This window comes from Anomaloglossus baeobatrachus, chromosome 5, assembly GCF_048569485.1.
Source record: "Anomaloglossus baeobatrachus isolate aAnoBae1 chromosome 5, aAnoBae1.hap1, whole genome shotgun sequence".
Taxonomy (NCBI): Eukaryota; Metazoa; Chordata; class Amphibia; order Anura; family Aromobatidae; genus Anomaloglossus; species Anomaloglossus baeobatrachus.
This window is the reverse complement of record NC_134357.1, coordinates 71,267,031-71,284,753: the sequence shown is the minus strand read 5'-3', so window position 1 is coordinate 71,284,753 and position 17,723 is coordinate 71,267,031. Positions and strand designations below refer to the sequence as shown.

Below are 17,723 nucleotides of genomic sequence, written 5' to 3'. Positions count from 1 at the left end.
GCTCTGTCAGTGTTGTGCCAGCGGCGTATCGCCCGGCTGGTCCAGGTGCGCTCCTTCATGCAAGGCGCATCTCACATCATTCCGCCTTACCGGCGGCCTTTGGAGCCCTGGGACCTTAATTCGGACCTCACGGCTTCCGGAAACCCCCCTTTGAGCATCTTAGGGAGGTTTCTTTGTTTAGTCTTTCACAGAAAGTGGTCTTTCTAGTGGCCATAACTTCTCTCAAGAGAGTCTCTGTTTTGGCTGCACTCTCTTCGGAGTCCTCCCTTCATCAAGACAAGGTGGTTCTCCGTCCGACTCCAGACTTTCTCCCTAAGGTGGTTGCTGCTTCCACCTTAACCGGGGCATTTTCCCTGCCTTCCTTTTGTCCGGCTCCTGTTCATCGCTTTGAAAGGGAGTTGCATACTCTGGATCTGGTGCGGACGCTCCGGATCTATGTGTCTCGCACCGCTGTTCTTAGGCGGTGCACCTCTCCTTTGTGCTGACCGCTGGTCAGCGTAAGGGCCTCTCGGCATTTAAGCCGACCCTGGCTCGTTGGTTTAGGTCGGCCATTTCCAATACCTACCAGTGTACTCAAGTGCCTCTCCCGCCGGGGATCAAGGCACACTTGACCAGAGCTGTCGGTCCCTCTTAGGCTTTCAGGCCCAGGCTACGGCTCAGCAAGTCTGTCAGACTGCCACTTGGACTAGTCTGCATACCTTTTCGAAGCACTACCAAGTGCATGCTCTTGCTTTGGCAGATGCGAGCTTGGGCAGACGCACCCTTCAGGCGGCTGTCGCCCATTTGTGAAGTTAGGTTTCGCCTACTTCTCAGTTTTTCTGTTTATTCCCACCCATGGACTGCTTTAGAACGTCCCATGGTCTTGGTCTCCCATAAGGAACGATGAAGAAAAAGAGAATTTTGTTACTTACCGTAAATTCTTTTTCTTATAGTTCCGACATGGGAGACCCAGCACCCTCCCTGTTGCCTGTTGGCAGGTTTCTTGTTCCGCGTGTTTTCACCGGCTGTTGTTGTAGACAGAGGTTCCGGTTGTTCCGGGTTTGGCTCTGTCTCTACTTGTGGGTGGATGTCCTCCTTCAGCTTTTGCACTAAACTGGCTAGGACTGGCTACCAGGGGGTGTATATGCTAGGAGGGAGGAGCTACTACACGTTTGAGTGTAGTACTTTGTGTGTCCTCCGGAGGCAGAAGCTATACACCCTATGGTCTGGGTCTCCCATGTCGGAACTATAAGAAAAAGAATTTACGGTAAGTAACAAAATTCTCTTTATTGTACTTGTCCATGCTATATATACCCCTTTTCACATGTAAAGCGCCATGGAATAAATGGCACTATAATAATAAATAATAATAATACTATTAGTACCCCTGATAATATATGCGGGTTTTCACAGGTATGTGATTTTTTTACAGATAGAGTGATCAGTGCAAAGTCTTGGAGACATGTCCGATGTTAAAGGGAACCTGTCACCACTTTTTTGGCTATAAGCTGCGGCCACCACCACCGGGCTCTCATATACAGCATTCTAACATGCTGTATATAAGAGCCCAGGCCGCTATGACAACATAAAAAACAGTTTATAATACTTACCTAACAGTCGCTCTGCAGTGGAATAGGGCCTTGTGGGCGTCTCCGTTGTCCGTTGCCGGAGCCGCCTATTTCGGCCATCTTTGTTCTCCTTCTTCTCTAGCCGCGGTGCATGACTGGTCCGACGTCATCCACACTCGCCGGCATTCCGGTCCTGAGCAGGTGCACTTTGATCTGCCCTGAGCAGGGCAGATCAAAGTATTGTAGTGCGCCTGCGCAGGACCGGCAAGTGTGTATGACATAGAGGCGTCATGCACACAGGCTTCAGAAAGAGGACGAAGATGGCTGAAAGGGGCGGCTCCGGCACCAGACAACGGAGACGCCTATTAGGCCCTATTCCACCGCAGAGCGATCATTAGGTAAGTATTATAAAGTGTTTATGTTGTCACAGTGGCCTGGGCTCTTATATACAGCATGTTAGAATGCTGTATATAAGAGCCCGGTGGTGGTGGCCGCAGCTTATAGGCCAAAAAAGTGGTGACAGGTTCCCTTTAATGTGTCAGATCAAGCTCAGCAATGAAAGTCTATGGGATTTTCACGGACTGATAGATAGGAAAGGATGGATACTTTGTTTTCTCATCAGCTAAAAAATGAAGAATGTTTGGCCAAACTCTGGTGACCCTAATGAAACTTTGATCATAAAAACATCTGACCGATTTTCTTGGCTGAGAAAGCCATTGTAGTGTGCATGAGCCCTAATTGTTGCAAAACAAGGTTCAACAAGACACTTGCTGCCAGTAGATACAATCATAAGCAAGAATTTCATTTTGGATATGTCCAGCTAATTTAATGTCTTCTTGATTTTGTTTTCAGCCCTAGGATAGGGTGCGGATTCAGACCCTGAAATGGAAATTTTATATTCTCTAATGGCAAGAAGTGATTTTGAAAAAAATCAAGAATTGAAACAGTATATTAGAAAGTTATCACTGCACCGTGACTTGGCTTTATTTACACAGAACTGGTCAATGTCTTAAAAGAACAGGGAGCAGTATAATGAAGACAGTGGGGATACACAAATATACTGTAACGCTCTTCGCAGGAGGACTACATTGACATTTCTTGCTGGCCTTTCATCCTTTCAGGACAGTGTCTTTAGAAAAAAAAAAACGGGTTCACATGACTGTAAAGCGGTGGCTGGTGACTGTGAAGTCCAGACGGTGCAGAGATGTAGCCAGGGCGGCGTACAGGTGACATGTATTGAAGCGAAGGCAGTACACCGGGCTGCTGGTGGGAGATGACAAGGAGAAGGACTAGAAGACAAAAAGAAAACATTACACTAGATAAAAACAGTAAATCTCAGACACTCACCACCATTAACATGGGGGGAAACCCTTAAAAATGTTTCTATCCTTGGAAAATCCTAATTTTACAACTTCTATGTTTAAAACGTTTGGTGGCATAGATAAGGAGATCTATAGAAAAAGTATACCCAAAGATCCTGTATGATATGCTAATGAGGTCAAGGAGTAGTTGCAAGGGTGTTAGTTCCCTTGGCTAGTCGGCCCCCTTACCATGTAAGCACCTCACTGTGGGTGTGCTAACAGGCTAATGAATGTGCCGCGTCAGAGGCATGGTTGATCTCACTGCTCTCTGTCACTACCGCGCCAGACGCTGGATTTTGGCTCAGTCCGGGGATGTTCTGACTGTGCGCACTGAGCCAAAAACCAGCGGTGGTAGCAGAGGTGAGAGCGACCATGCCTCTGATGTTGTGCATCAGGGGCGTGCTGCCATGCTAGAGGGGCTAATTAGCCAAGGGAACTAATGCCCTTGCCACCAGTCCCTGGCCTTATTAGCATATTATAAAGGATCTTTAGAAATACTTTTCTATATATCTCTTTATCTATGCTACTAGTTACAGGGACAGTTAGGCAGGGATTAGAAATATACACCCAGAACTGCTCATGGTTCTGGGTGCATTTTGCACCTGACAGGTTCCCTTTAATCTCACAATGTGGTTACCAACACCGGATCATCTTAATTATACCATATTTTACAGTTCTCTTACACTTGTGTTCAACCCTTTCCAGATGCATATTAGATGTGTAAGTATGGAGTGGGCTAAGGAGCTGAGCCTGCTACACACACAGCGGCAAGTACTGGTTGAAATCCACTTATAACCACCATGACCACCAGCGGAAGATCTTCCCCCGGCTAGCAAACTAACAGAGGTCCCACGATGCTCATCTTTCTACACAATTGACAATACACTACAATACAGAAGTAGTGCAGTGCAATATACCAGTTTATAAGTAATTGCAAATTCATGGTCCTGAAGATGGCAAAAACAGATGTAAAAAAGTAGTTTAAAAAAATATTTTGGAAATAATATAACACTTCTCCCACCCCTCACAAAAAAATAAAGAGAAAAAACATAAAAGTTTGAAAATTAAATATTTGGATGTTTAAAAAGTCTAAGAAGCAAACAAAAAAATAGTCAGAATTGCAGTTTTTTGGTCACCTCGCCTCAAAAACAAGTTCTATGGTACTAACAAATTATTAAAACTCCGCAGTTATAAAGTTTACAAAAAAGTAGGAAAACATTAAAAAATAAATTATATATATATCTCATACCACCCACATTTGTTTTGACCCGCGGAATAACGTCAACATTTTTATTAAACAATGAATGCTGTAAAAAAAATAAATAAGAAAAATAAAAAAAAAACAGCAAAAAAAGAAAATTGGATGTTTTTGTCTTTTTTATCATTCGCCCCCATCCGATGTTTTTCCTTAAGTGTGATTTTTTAATTGTGTGTGTTAAGAAAGAGTCTTCTGTGTTTACCTGTAAACATTGATTCATTCTTTTATCCCACAGTCGGACAACTCCATAGTATGACGATCCGCTGGCTATCATGTTGTTCCCGTCACTCTGTATGCAGTACAGCGCGCTGTCATGGGGTTCCTCCCATTCACGGACACAACTCCTGAAAAGCCAAGAGAATTTTTTTTTTTTTAATGTTCCCTGGAGGCGGCCATATTGTTTGTATAGATAGTAAAGCTGGGTGTGTATACTGCACTGAATTGGAGGTATAACTAATTAGCTTATTACAGTCTTCAGGCAGTGATGGCACAGTCTGGTCCCTCGGAGACTAGGCAGTTACCGAGGAGATGTCTACAGAGCTTCATCTGTGTGTGTAGTGAAACGAATTGGCCTGATCTGAGCCTCCAGCAGTACAACTGAGCTGTTACAACCTCAATGAGCCTCAAATCATGAGATGACACTGCTCATTCTGTCCCAGTCTGTACAACAAAGCTGACAAGTGAGCTGCAGAAACCAGGAAGTGTCTTCTTTTATGGCTGCTCTCGTCACCATTGGAACATCTCGAAAAAGTAATATTTTTATATGAAGAATATTAAAAGACTGCAGATTTTCCTTACATACATAGTATGCACAAGAAAATGTCCCAAAACTATTTACCCTCACAGCAAGCTCTGGAACCTCCCTGCGGAGTGCACCTTAGGGGAAACACGTTCCACAGAAAGGGACCTTACTGTTATTGATGATTATATTTCCTACACTCTTAGGTCAAGCGTATTTGAAAAGCAGGAAATCCCAAAGTACCCCTTTGTGTATGGATCAATAGCATTTTAAGTAGCATCTCATGGCAGAAGTTAAGCATAGTGTTGGCTCTGCTTCATCTGTTCTTCTACTGCAGGGTCTCTAAGAAAGCATTGCAGCTCCACAGCCTCTGTAACTGCACAGAGTTTCTTTCTTTATCATTGCAGATAAATAATGTATCTGGTTAGCACCACTGCTGGAAACACAGGGGATATTGGTGCAATTCTCATCCATGCTTCTCCAGTGGCATGCAACTGCTTTTTCCCTTTGCTATGGTGCCTGGCTCGTCTTGCGATTTCCATATAGACAACAGTCCAATGGTCATTTGGTGGGCAGTTATTCCTCCCAACTCCCGACCATACACATGCAAGCACGGCAAGGTGTGCATATGTTCTTTATGAGGGGGATGGACAACCACTCTCTTATCTACCATGGCGATCAGCCATAATGAGCTCTAATTATGCCCCAATCAAAGGTGGCTTCATCTAATGTGTATGTGGCTTGTCCACATCACGCCAAAAAGAACCTTTGCTCTCTGTTTCATAAAATAGCGAGCATCCCCAGAATTTAACAAAAATGTTCAGAAGGGTCCCTAATGCCCTCCGAAAGGATCTGACTTTCTAGCAAACAAAGGGCTCGAACTTCTGGGTTGTAGGATTTTGGCATGCAGATCAGGCTCCTGCAGTCCTCTGCGGCTGGTCTCACAGTGAAAGAGGGAGATCTCAAGAGGGTTCACTCTTTTCAGTAACCGAAGGCTGCCACAAACTTTACGAAGATGTGACCAAATGTTAATCACTCCTAATCAGGTTACTGTCCAGTAACAGCTCAGTAATGTATTGGCAGCATTGTTACTGACAGCAGTGATGAGGACGGCAGAGGGTTGTGAGATCCAGCTCTACACACCAGGATCCCACAACCAGGGAGCTTGTGCCTGACTTTTGCTGGAAAGTTAGGCTTTTTTAGGGGACATTAGGGATCCTTCTGAGAGCGTTGGGTGATAGATGATATTTTAAAAAATTGACAATCAGGGGCTGGCCACTGTTATTAAATAAGGCTGCTTTCACACATCCGTTTTTCTCCTGTGCGGCACAATCCGGCGCTTTGCAGAAAAAACGCAACCATTTTCTTTTGCCGCCGGTTGCGTTTTTTTTGCATAGACTTACATTAGTGCCGTATTGTGCCGCATGGGCTTGCGTTCCGTCCGTTTTTTGCCGCATGCGGCAGATTTAGCCGATGCGGCGTGCCTGGCACGTTTTTTTGTCCGGATGCGGCGCGATTTGCAAAGCATGCCTATGGACGCCGCATGCCGCGTCCTGCAGCAAAAACCGTATCTGGCCGCCGCATGCATTTTTTTCCACTGCGCATGCTCAGTAGCCTGCCGCAAGCGGCAAAAACCGGACGGGCCGCATGTAAAAAACTTATGCAAAGGATGCGGTATTGTCGCCGCATCCATTGCATAGGTTTTAGATCCGGATTGGCCGGCTCTGCTAAAACCGGAGGTGTGAAAGCAGCCTAAAAAGTACAGCGACAGGCTGGTGATCGGTACTCTTTAAGCCCCACTCCTGGCATATATGTAGGGACAAGCTCTTTGTATAGATGCCAAAAGTATCTATATGACTTTACTGACTAAAGATTGTCTTTTTGGCCTCCTTTAAGGTGGTAATCTATACAAAGGTATACAGCAATATCTATAACGCACAATATATGCTGATTTTCTACAACAGCAACTTATGCAGTGTCAGAAAATCCTCTCCAACTGATGAGAGTCTCTTATCGTGAGTCTACCAACAAGTCATGTCCTGAGGCGTGGTGCCCAGCAGAAGTGACCTGATGACTACTATTTCATGATCCAACTCACTTAATCGAAACATTATACAATATAAATCTAACTCCTGTGTTTCGGGGGTCCCAGAAACGCTCCGCTGAATTCCTCACCTGCAAGCTGTGGTTTCAGCATTAGATGAGGTGGCAAATAAGGATCTGACAGTACGTATGAATCGTCAGCGTTCTGCAGGGATCTGCATTAATAAATTATAATAGGATGGCATCATTTTCACTAGTCTGACATCTTGTCTATCCCAATAAGTGAAAAGCAGGAAGACCAATTAGTATCTGGCAGAAAAGACCCACGACTGAAAGATAATCAATTCTATGGAGACCCGACCTGTCCTTCTCCCATTAATGTAGGACGCTGACAGTAAACAAAGTGTTCCCCTTGACCTTATGTGCAGTCACACTGGCTCTGTGCTAAGTGGTAATGTAGCCAATCGATAGATCCGAGCTGCTGGATGCTGCACACTGCTGGCAGCCTGCGCTGCTCACTGAGACCTGGCTTATATATAGGCATTACTGCCATAGAGATACTGCTAATAACCTCTGCTTTCAGGATGGCACTTAATGTAAAACACCACTATAGCCCATACTATTAGACTGATTAAATCGCCATAAAATGTGATCATTTTTGGCAACGCTTTGCTTTATGTATATTAAGCTGATTTTTAACTATTTGATGTTCTATTCTCGGTTTAGACAGAAAAAGTAAAATCAAAATTCTATTTTTGAATCCTGATAGCAGACATAGCAGTGCATTATGGGAATGCATCCCTCCAACCCCCCCATCCTAGCGGCCAGCATGTGACTGCAGCAGCTGATCAGCGGCTGTAGCAGTTCTGTTGCATACATTACTGGCATCACCACTGAGCCATGATCCCAGTAGTATCACGTATGTCTGCTCTGGCCATTGATGGGCTGCACTGGTCACATGCATCACCACTAAGCCATGATCTCAGTGGTATGACATATGTCTGTTGTGGCCACTGACTGGCTGCAGCACTCACATGTATTACCACTGAGCCAAGATCCAAGTAGTATGACATATTTCTGCTCTGGCCATTGATTGGCTGCAGAGGTCACAAGCAACACCACTAACGTATGATCCCAGTGGTATGACATATGTCTGCTGTGACCACTGACAGGCTGCAGCAGTCACATGCTAATCACATCGGAGGGAATAGAAGTGGTAAGAGTCTCTCCACTGCCGTGTATTTGTGGATGCCGCTCCAATGCTGGCCAGTAGTACAAGGGAACATGAAGGAGGAGAGTTGGCACTACCAAAGACGATTAAAACTAGGTTTTCTTTACTGAGAAATCCATTAAAATGTTACATGTAAGATTCCATCGTTACCCTCTGATGCGTTTCCGGCGTTATCTATGCCCTTAATCGTAGGGTGTGGATAATGCCCGAAATGTGTTGGAGGTCTATAATGGAACTTTACATGTAAGTTTTTAAGGGATTTATCAATAAAGAAAGCCGTTTTAATTTTCATTGCAAGTAACAGCTCTCTTTTTTCAGGTTTCAATTTAATTTACACTACGAAAATGGCTTAAATAATAGCAGAAATGTGCTTTCGTCCACAATGGTACATTTTCAGAATCTGGATTAAAACTGCGGTAAAAAAAACAAAAACAAAAAAAAAACAACAAAACACTTCAGTTTTGATTAATACACCCGCCACCGCACCATTATTTCCCTTTATTTGTTTCCCTTTTATTCCCCTGGAATATTATTTTTTATATTGATATATATGACAATTAAAGACTATTATGGTCACTTTTTGGTGATCCCATAACTCGGCATGATCCTGGACGCACGTGTCGCGATGGATAACACAATTCTACCTATGTCGGGGTTCCAAAAAAGAAGATGAGGCTACAGATCCCAGCTCTGTGACTAAATGCACATTTTTAAATATTTTTCCTCTTAAAAAAACTATATTGATTACACTTTACGTTGAAGATTAGTCTGTGATGACATGAATAATAAAGCTACTGGATCCTGTACGATATAATCAAAGTAGCCTAAGAAAGAACAAATGTTCTCAGTATGTACCAGCTTCTGAACTGGACGTGTCAAGCACAGTTAGGCTCCAACAAAGCAGATCCACTCTGGAGCCTCGCCAGCGCCCGTAATTAAAAGTTATTTTAAAATTATTTTCTAATTGCAGTGGGAGTGTGATTCCTCATTCCTCTAATGCCTTTCACTCCCTCATCTGTTTCTCAGACCTCGGATGGTGTGATAATATACACATAAAGCTTGTGCTCGGCTGCGGAGAAGAGACATCTTGGATTGTCAGATATTGTACTCACAAATCCCAGAAAACTGATGACTGCTCTACATGCAATTTTAATTGGGATTCCTGACCTGAATTCACCACGTATGTGGGCCTAGGAGGGCTGAATGTACTTTAGAATAGAGCAGGAGGTAACGTCGTTCCGTTGTTGACCAAATTTTCATACCTTAGAGGCTCCTCACAAGTTTTATCATTTTACTGGAAGAAAATGTGCTGGCCTCTGAAATTCTCCTTATTAGATGACTTCAATAGTGTTCCATCAGCTTCAAAGACTTTCATTTTGATGTACGCCTCTTCATGAATCAGAAGAAACTAAAGCGGGCTTTACACGCTACGATATATCTAACGAGATGTCGGCGGGGTCACGTCGTAAGTGATGCACATCCGGCATCGTTCGTGATATCGTACCGTGTGACAGCTACGTGCGACGGTGAACGAGCAGAAATACTCACCTTCTCGTTCATCGTTGACACGTCGCTCATTTTAAAAAAAAAACGAATGTTCGGTTGTTCATTGTTCCCGAGGCAGCACACATCTCTCCGTGTGACACCCCGGGAACGATGAACTGCAGCTTACCTGCGTCCCGCCGGCAATGCAGAAGGAAAGAGGTGGGCGGGATGTTACGTCCCGCTCATCTCCGCCCCTCCGCTTCTATTGATTGGCCGGCTGCCGTGTGACGTCGCTGTGAGGCCGAACGTACCTCCCCCTTCATGAAGTGGATGTTCGCTGCCCACAGCGAGGTCGTTTGGATGGTAAGTACGTGTGATGGGGGGTTACAGCATTGTGCGACACGGGCAAGAAATTGCCCGTGCCGCACAAACGATGGGGGCGGGTGCAATCGCAAATGCGATCGCACGAGAAATCGACACATGTAAAGCAGCCTTAACTCCAGCCCATCTCCTCATCTGGACTGCCATGAACAACGCCAGTCTTGATGTATCGGGTCCTCTGAAAGAAGTTGCTCTGTGCAGCTCTATTCAATGTGTAGCAGCAGCTACCGGGTTCTGCAGAACAGTTCTGTCATGTAATACCTGTCGGCCAGTACTCTTTGAATGGAGAGGCCTAGTGCAGCTCCATTCAAAGGGCCCGATGTATCAAGACTCCCGTTGTCCAGGGTGGTCTTGATGAAGAGATGGGCTGGAGTAGACACTCTTGATTCACGAAGAGATGTGCGTCTTTTCATGAATCAGGAGCAACGGATGACTGTCGTGTACCTCTGTGTGTGCCTCACCACAAATCCTACACCAGTCCGTAATGTCGTCATGCTCTGACTCGCCCACTTTGTTGGTGCCAGGGCGAAAAAGGCGTGAAAATGCAAAAATACGTATAATTTTAGCGCAGCTGGGAGTTGTGCCAAAATATTGCAAATTTTCAAACACCAGAATACTGGCATAAAAGCTTTGATGAATTAGGCCCAAAGTGTTTACATCTGCTGGCCAACAGAGCAAATAAAAGCTAAATCGGTGTGAGTGCCAGGTTTCAGACCCCCATCAATCTCATTTTGATAATCCATGCTATGAGCAGACAACCCCTTCAACCAAAGATCTATTAACAAGATAAAGAAATGACATGATTTTCATCCATACATATCCATGTATCACTCAAATTCACTAACTTTAGACAATACCTTAAGCTTGTTCTCAAGTCCCAACATCGAATGTAGGTATCATAGCCACATGACAACAAAATGGAGGGGGTTTCATAGCAGACATCCAAAACTCCAGCACCTCTTCTGAATTCAGTCCCGAGGCAGTTCACGAGTTGACCACTACAATGAGACATGGTACAGACATTAGTGCTATCTACCTGTATATAGTAGATATGGCCATAGCAAATGAACTCTGTGCAGAAAGTCCAGCAAGGCAAGCCAACCATCTTGATCAGGAGAAGTTCAAGTTTGTTATCTTATAGTAATGTGTTAAGATCACAGATTTGGAGAACATGATGTTTTCTAACATTTGTGATGGAGAACAGTGGTCCAGAGCCTTGGACTGATGATAACTCTGCAGCGCCTGTGGGTACAAAAGTCCTAAGGTGAGCTCATTATATCCACAGAAGAGGATGGTGCCCACCTGGCTTGATGCGCTTTACCACCTCTATAGTTTATATATGACCTTGGCTTTACATTATTACATATGTATATGGCATGATTTTAGGGTCCCTATATAAGTAAGATTTCTTTACATTATGCCTCATGTACATTATGGCTTGTGATCAATGTTGGAATAGAAATATTGGCTTGACTTTGAACATCCAAATAAAGCAGGAAAATGTTCATCACCAGCTAATCTAATCTCACCATGGATCATAAATCAATATCACCAGAGAATACATTTTCCTTTCTCAGATACTCTAAAGGTTAGTAATATTTATTAAACCAGATGCCTATATGTCTCATCTTTGGAACATATGCTTCTCATAGTGAAATGCTGTCTCAATCCTCTACGCCGGTCCCTGAAGCAGGTGTCTGAGGCAGCTTTCCAACTTTATGTTTTTAGGCAGCAACATTGCACATTAAAATGTGTATTTGCTCCAATACATCTAGAACCTGCTGACGCTCGGACTCCCCAAGTAGAATCGGACCATTGTTCAGATTACGTTCAAACAGGCTCAATATGCTGAAGAACAAATCAGATTTTTAAGTACACATGGCCTTCTGTATCTCAGTCCTTATCCTGTAGCAATAACTTTTCTTACTATATATCATTCTGTATAATCATTACAGTGTTTTCAGCCAACCCTGTGAGAGTATTAAATACATCTCTGATCATCCAAGTGGTTGTGTTAGACGTTCATCCTACTCATACAGTAATAAAACCACCAAGTAAGTCTTACTCACAACAAAGATATAACAGACATAAGTTATCACCCACTTTCTCATATACCGTATTACCATCACCACTGTTGGTCCTGGGAAGTGATGATAATCATATTGTAATCCCTTGAGGTCTAGGATAAAAGAGGAGCAAATAAGTTATTTTTCTGCCAGTCTATGGTGCCTTCTTTCTTAGTGGTTTTTGGTGGAATGGGTGATCTGTTGGTTTACTCAATATCCAAGATGCCAGTGAGCATCTCGTCTCAAACATGAAGGTGAATACATCGCGTTTAGCTTCCCTTTCCTTCTACGAATCTAACAGGTCATTGTTGGGCAGGGACATGGAGGACTGTGCTACTGTGGAAACACTTTCTCCAGTTTATAGCTTTGGTCTCCAACTTGTGGCTCACATAACTCCCATGATGGAAATAGAGGTTTTGCAAAGGCCAATAACCATGGGTTGGAGGCCACAGCTAGACAGGATCACTGACACATCTGATGTATGAAAGCACCCACTAGTGCTTTCACTAATCTTTCATGTAGATCTTAAAGTGAAGTGCTCCTCAAACCATAAGGGAAGGGCCGATTGTTAGGTAAGCAACATTTAACAGAAAGGATCATCAGTTTTGTTAGACAAGCCTTTCTTTGGTTGCACCAATTTCTGGTTTATCAACATAATTGACTTTATCTCTTATTATGTAAATGATATACAGGCATATGAAGACAAATGACAGATACAGGGAGAAAAACATCACATTATGGCATGTACGTCAACAAGTAGTGAGGTGTAGGTGTCGGCACGTTGTGGCTGGTGAGGCCTCATTAGGAGAAACAGGTGAATAACTAAGACAGAAAAGCACAACGTGACATCAAGAGGCCATATGTGGTTTGTAATACCATCATCTGTGGCTAGCACCATAATAGGAGGAGTGGGGCACTCTATCCGTAATAGTATTATGCTTTATTTATTCAATTTAGGAAACTTAAAAGGAAATTCAAAACTGCTACTGTGTGTGGTACACCAAAGTTGGCTTGAGGAGTTGGACATTGTTGGTGTTTTTTAAATCCCTGTGTAGGCAACATGGTGGCTCAGTGGTGACTCGCTGGTTATAAGTTACTTTGCAGCGCTGGGGGGTCTTGAGTTCAAATCCAACCAAGGAACACATCTGTAGGAGTTTGTATGTTTTCCCCATGATTGCATGGGTTTCCCCCCACTCTCCAAAGACAAACTGATGAGAACGTAAATTTGTGAACACCAATGGTGCTGCGGAATATGTTGGCTCTATATAAGTGAGTAAAGTAAATAAATAATACATGCTATAAGACTCTGACTTATCCAGATTGGTTCTTTAAAGGGTTATTCACTTCTGTGTCTTGTTTGCCACTCCAGGGATGAGGTGGACGAACATTTTTGCTGTTCTAGTTTATGGGATTAATGATAAAGTTTGACCGTTTTTGTGTTTATCCCATGGGGTGGACGACCCAGATTGGGAACTCTCTACGGTTATACTTTTATGAGCTATGGTTGATATGCCATACATTATTTTTAAGTTTTATTTGGCCCTTGAGAGGTGTATAATCTGTGTCACTATGGAAAAACACTTGTCCATTGGAGATGCCACTGTTGATGCTATAAATCCTTACCGGTCCAATTTAGTAGCCAAATATACAAAAGGACTTTAGTAAATCACATACAGGGGTCTATATTTGTCTTCATTTACACACATTCAACATACTATATAAATAAAAAAAAGTCATTAAAGTTTCACCTTCCACTATAATAAAACTATTTAAGCGCTTCAAGGCTTGAAAATAAGCAGGCACTTCAATAAAGTGTAGTTGACTGGCTCTTTACAATCCACACTTGTGAAGGGCATTATTTAGGGAGTGAGCTACCATTCATTACAATATGCTGGAATGTATCAGATGGGTAATCTCATCTGCCCATTATTAGCCTGCATAGTTACTACAGAAAACTAATCATGGCCGGGTAATCCCTGGGAACGGCGTCTAAATGACCTGCTTAGGGGAAAATTAAGCCAAATAACGGAATATCATAATCTTCTACTTTGCTCAATAATTTAACTGCTCCTCTTGTACCGCGCACAATGGAACGAAAGCACCTGCTCTTTAAGTAAGTTACAAATGATATACATTAAGTCAAGAGAATGGAATCTGACATGAGATTCATTGCGTTGGACTCCATTATTTTGTCACTCTGCTCCTTGATCCAGTGTCACAGATCTGAGGCACCATCTGTAATCTGGGCTAAAACCTTGTTGGGGGATAAAGACCACACAAAAGGAGAAATAGAGTCCTAGGAGATGTTAAAATAAGTAAACACCTTTGTGTCAGCGAAATAGCTGATAAAGCAGATTAGCGTCTGGTGCGCCGGAGCTCCCAGATCAGAAGGCGAAGTCCTGTACGATCTTTGTAGCCAGCACGCTTCTGTGATCACAGCGCTGGCTGCATGCTGGGGCCGGCCCGTTTCCCCCAGTGGCTCTCCAAAGAGCAGATTATGTAGAATAACAATTTCATTGTCGATGTGTAATTCCCTCCGTGACCGTGACTGTGGGCAAAAACATCGACCCTTGATGCCTCGTCCCTATCAACCATTTACACCGGCTTGACAGCCCTAGCAACAGCCTCCCATGAGATCATCATGGGCAAGCTTTAACATCAAGTGCATGAACTAATCCCCCCAAACCTGGACGCAGGGGTTCTAGTTATTGGACTTTACACTTTCTCAGGGCATTGGATGCTTAAATATTAGCAAAATGCTTTGCTTCCAAAAGTATTTGTGGTTTTAGAATCCATTGCTATATATATAGGAGCTATATGGAACATTAGTTTATAACATTTTTTGATATTAGAAGAAAATACTTTGACCTGCATCATTCTGGGGATTTTTAACAAATTGTGTAGTTGTTACTCCACCATACTATATACCTGTATAAGCCTGTGCTCACACTAGTGCATAGCCAGTCTATAACTCAGATGATCAGATAGCAGTCGGCCCAATGTTATACTATGTCCCAGTGCCAACTAGAGGTCTTTTTCCCCCTTCATGCAGAGTCTACGATTGGCAACATATATCAGATGGCGAACACCCATTCAAATCAATTTAAAACATCGGACTGCACTCCGATGGCATGCGAGTGCTGTCCGATATACACGGAGACAGACAATAGAAAAGACAAGTTTTCCATGTTCTCCTCACCTGTGCTCTGATTTTCGCATATGAGAGAAATCAGAGCACCGTAGGATTACACTCGGTCATGCTCCCCGTAGAGTTTGAGCTGTGGGTCATTAGCTCTCGTATTGGATTCTCTTGCATCGGATGCTATACGCCAGTGTGACCCTGGCCTGATACATATAAAGGCTATGTGTACAGACCACATTGGGCTGGAACGTGTCAGGTGTAGAGATGAGCAAACCCATGAAAGTTTGGTTCAGCGGGTTCGACTTTTGGAAGAGTTTGGTTTGAGACCCAGACTTGACCTGAACCCCAATGTAAGTCATTGTTTGGGAAGTTCGGGTCTCCACCCACATGCAGCCAGCCATAAACAGATTACTTCCAGGGGACGGTGGGTGGGATTTTTCCATTTTTGTTTGGTTGGTGCACACATCTAATCATGCTGTTGTTACCCCCAGTGTGAGCCGATCATACACTGCAAGTGGCTGCATTGGGCTAAGCACCGAGCGTACCTGAGCACAGTGATGTTCGCCCAAGTGTTCAGCATTTGTAAAGCACCCGAACTTCAAACTCTTTTTTTTTTTGTAAAGTCTGTCTTTGGTACAAACACCGAACCATGGGTTCGCCCATCTCTAGTCAGGAGTATATAAATCTTTTCATTCCCGATATAATCCCAATCAGTTTATGTTGTTTAAGTAAAGAAGCTGGATTTTCAGTAAGTGGTACTGGTTTTTAATAAAGTTTAAGAAATAAAAAGTGAATTCAATTGAATAGGAGCTGAACTGCAGATCTTGTCAATGGCCATTACAAAGTGAATGGGTGTCTGACCCCCATCGATCTGATATTAATGACCTATGCTAAGTAGAGATCATCAATATCATATGGTCAGGGAACCCCTTCTAAATAGTGAGTGCTGAGAGCATGAATGGTATAACAGATGTTGGTGGATGTACAATACATTGGATTACGGGCAAGTTCAAACAAGGGGATGAAAAATCGTCCGTTTTTCCTCCATATGGTGGGCCTTGTGTCATCTTTATGTTTGTTTTTGACATCCGTATGATTTCCAATTTCATATACACAAGACCTACTACTATTTTCTATGCAATTTATCTATTAAAATGGAAGGCATGCATATGTTATCCGTGTGGGATCAATTGTATTTTTTGCACCCATTGACATGTATGGTTGAGTCTTGTGCAAGAAAAAAACTAAATAAATAAATAAAAAATACATTATATATACATATCATATTTTTGAGTTTCAAATCATTTTTTTCAGTTGGTCTTATATAATATTCTAATTTTCTAAGATAATGACTTTTGGGTTTTCATTGGCTGTAAGCCATAATCATCAACATTAACAGAAATAAACACTTGAAATAGATCCCTCTGTGTGTAATGACTCTATATAATATATGCATTTCCCTTTTTGAATTCAATTACTGAAATACATTTTTTGATGATTTTCAACTTTATTGAGATACACTTGTATCTTAGGCGTTGAGAACAACTGCAAAATGTAAAGCTGCAATCCAACATCTATCCCAATGGACGCTGGCTGAGTATCAGAATGGCTTGGTCAAAGTATTGACACAAAAACTGATGATCTGAGTTTGTTTTATATAATGTGTATGGCCAGACTAAAGGCCCCGTCACACGCAATGACTAATCTAACGATATATCGCCGGGGTCACGGATTCCGTGACGCACATCCGGCATCGTTAGCGACGTCATTGCGTGTGTCACCAACGAGCGACTGTTAACGATGGAAAATACTCACCAAATCGTCCATCGTTGACACGTCGTTCATTTTCAAAAAATCGTTGATTGTTGAGGACGCAGGTTGTTCATTGTTCCCGAGGCAGCACACATCACTACGTGTGATACCCCGGGAACGACGAACTACAGCTTACCTGCGGCCGCCGGCAATGAGGTAGGAAGCAGGTGGGCAGGATGTTACGGCCGCTCATCTCCGCCCCTCCGCTTCAATTGGGCGGCCGCTTAGTGACGCCGCACAAACCGTCCCCTTAGAAAGGAGGCAGTTCACCGGCCACAGCGACTTCGCTAGGTACTTAAGTCCGTGTGACGGCTGCAAACGATATTGTGCGCCACGGGCAGCGATTTGCCCGTGACGCACAAACGACGTGGGCAGGTACGCTCGCTAGCGATATCACGGGGCCTTTAGGCTATGTTCACACATTGCCGATTTGGTTGCTGACAATCTCTACCCAAATCTGCATGTTTTGGCAGGAAAAACATTGTGGAAAAAGGAATGTTATCACCGTGATTTGCCGCATTCGTTGACCCATTTTTTTGGATGCGTTTTTTTCCATCGCCTTCTATGGTGAAAAACGCAAGAAAAAAAGCAGAAAGAATTGACCTGCTGTAACAAAATCTGCAAGGAAAAAAATCCTGAAAGTGTGCACAGCACTTTA

The 17,723-nt window shown here is 43.3% G+C and overlaps 1 protein-coding gene across 1 annotated transcript in view; it reads right to left on the bottom strand.

The window, feature by feature from the left end:
- Positions 1 to 2,496: 2,496 nt before the first annotated feature.
- Positions 2,497 to 17,723, bottom strand: part of FBXW4 (F-box and WD repeat domain containing 4) — a 251,123-nt gene continuing 235,896 nt past the window's right edge. The window contains exons 7-9 of the mRNA XM_075352304.1: positions 10,903 to 11,043; positions 4,369 to 4,510; positions 2,497 to 2,836 (exon numbers count right to left, since the gene is read on the bottom strand). Of these exons, the coding sequence (XP_075208419.1) occupies positions 2,699 to 2,836; positions 4,369 to 4,510; positions 10,903 to 11,043 (421 nt within the window). The 3' untranslated portion in view covers positions 2,497 to 2,698. The remainder of the gene's footprint in view (positions 2,837 to 4,368; positions 4,511 to 10,902; positions 11,044 to 17,723) is intronic.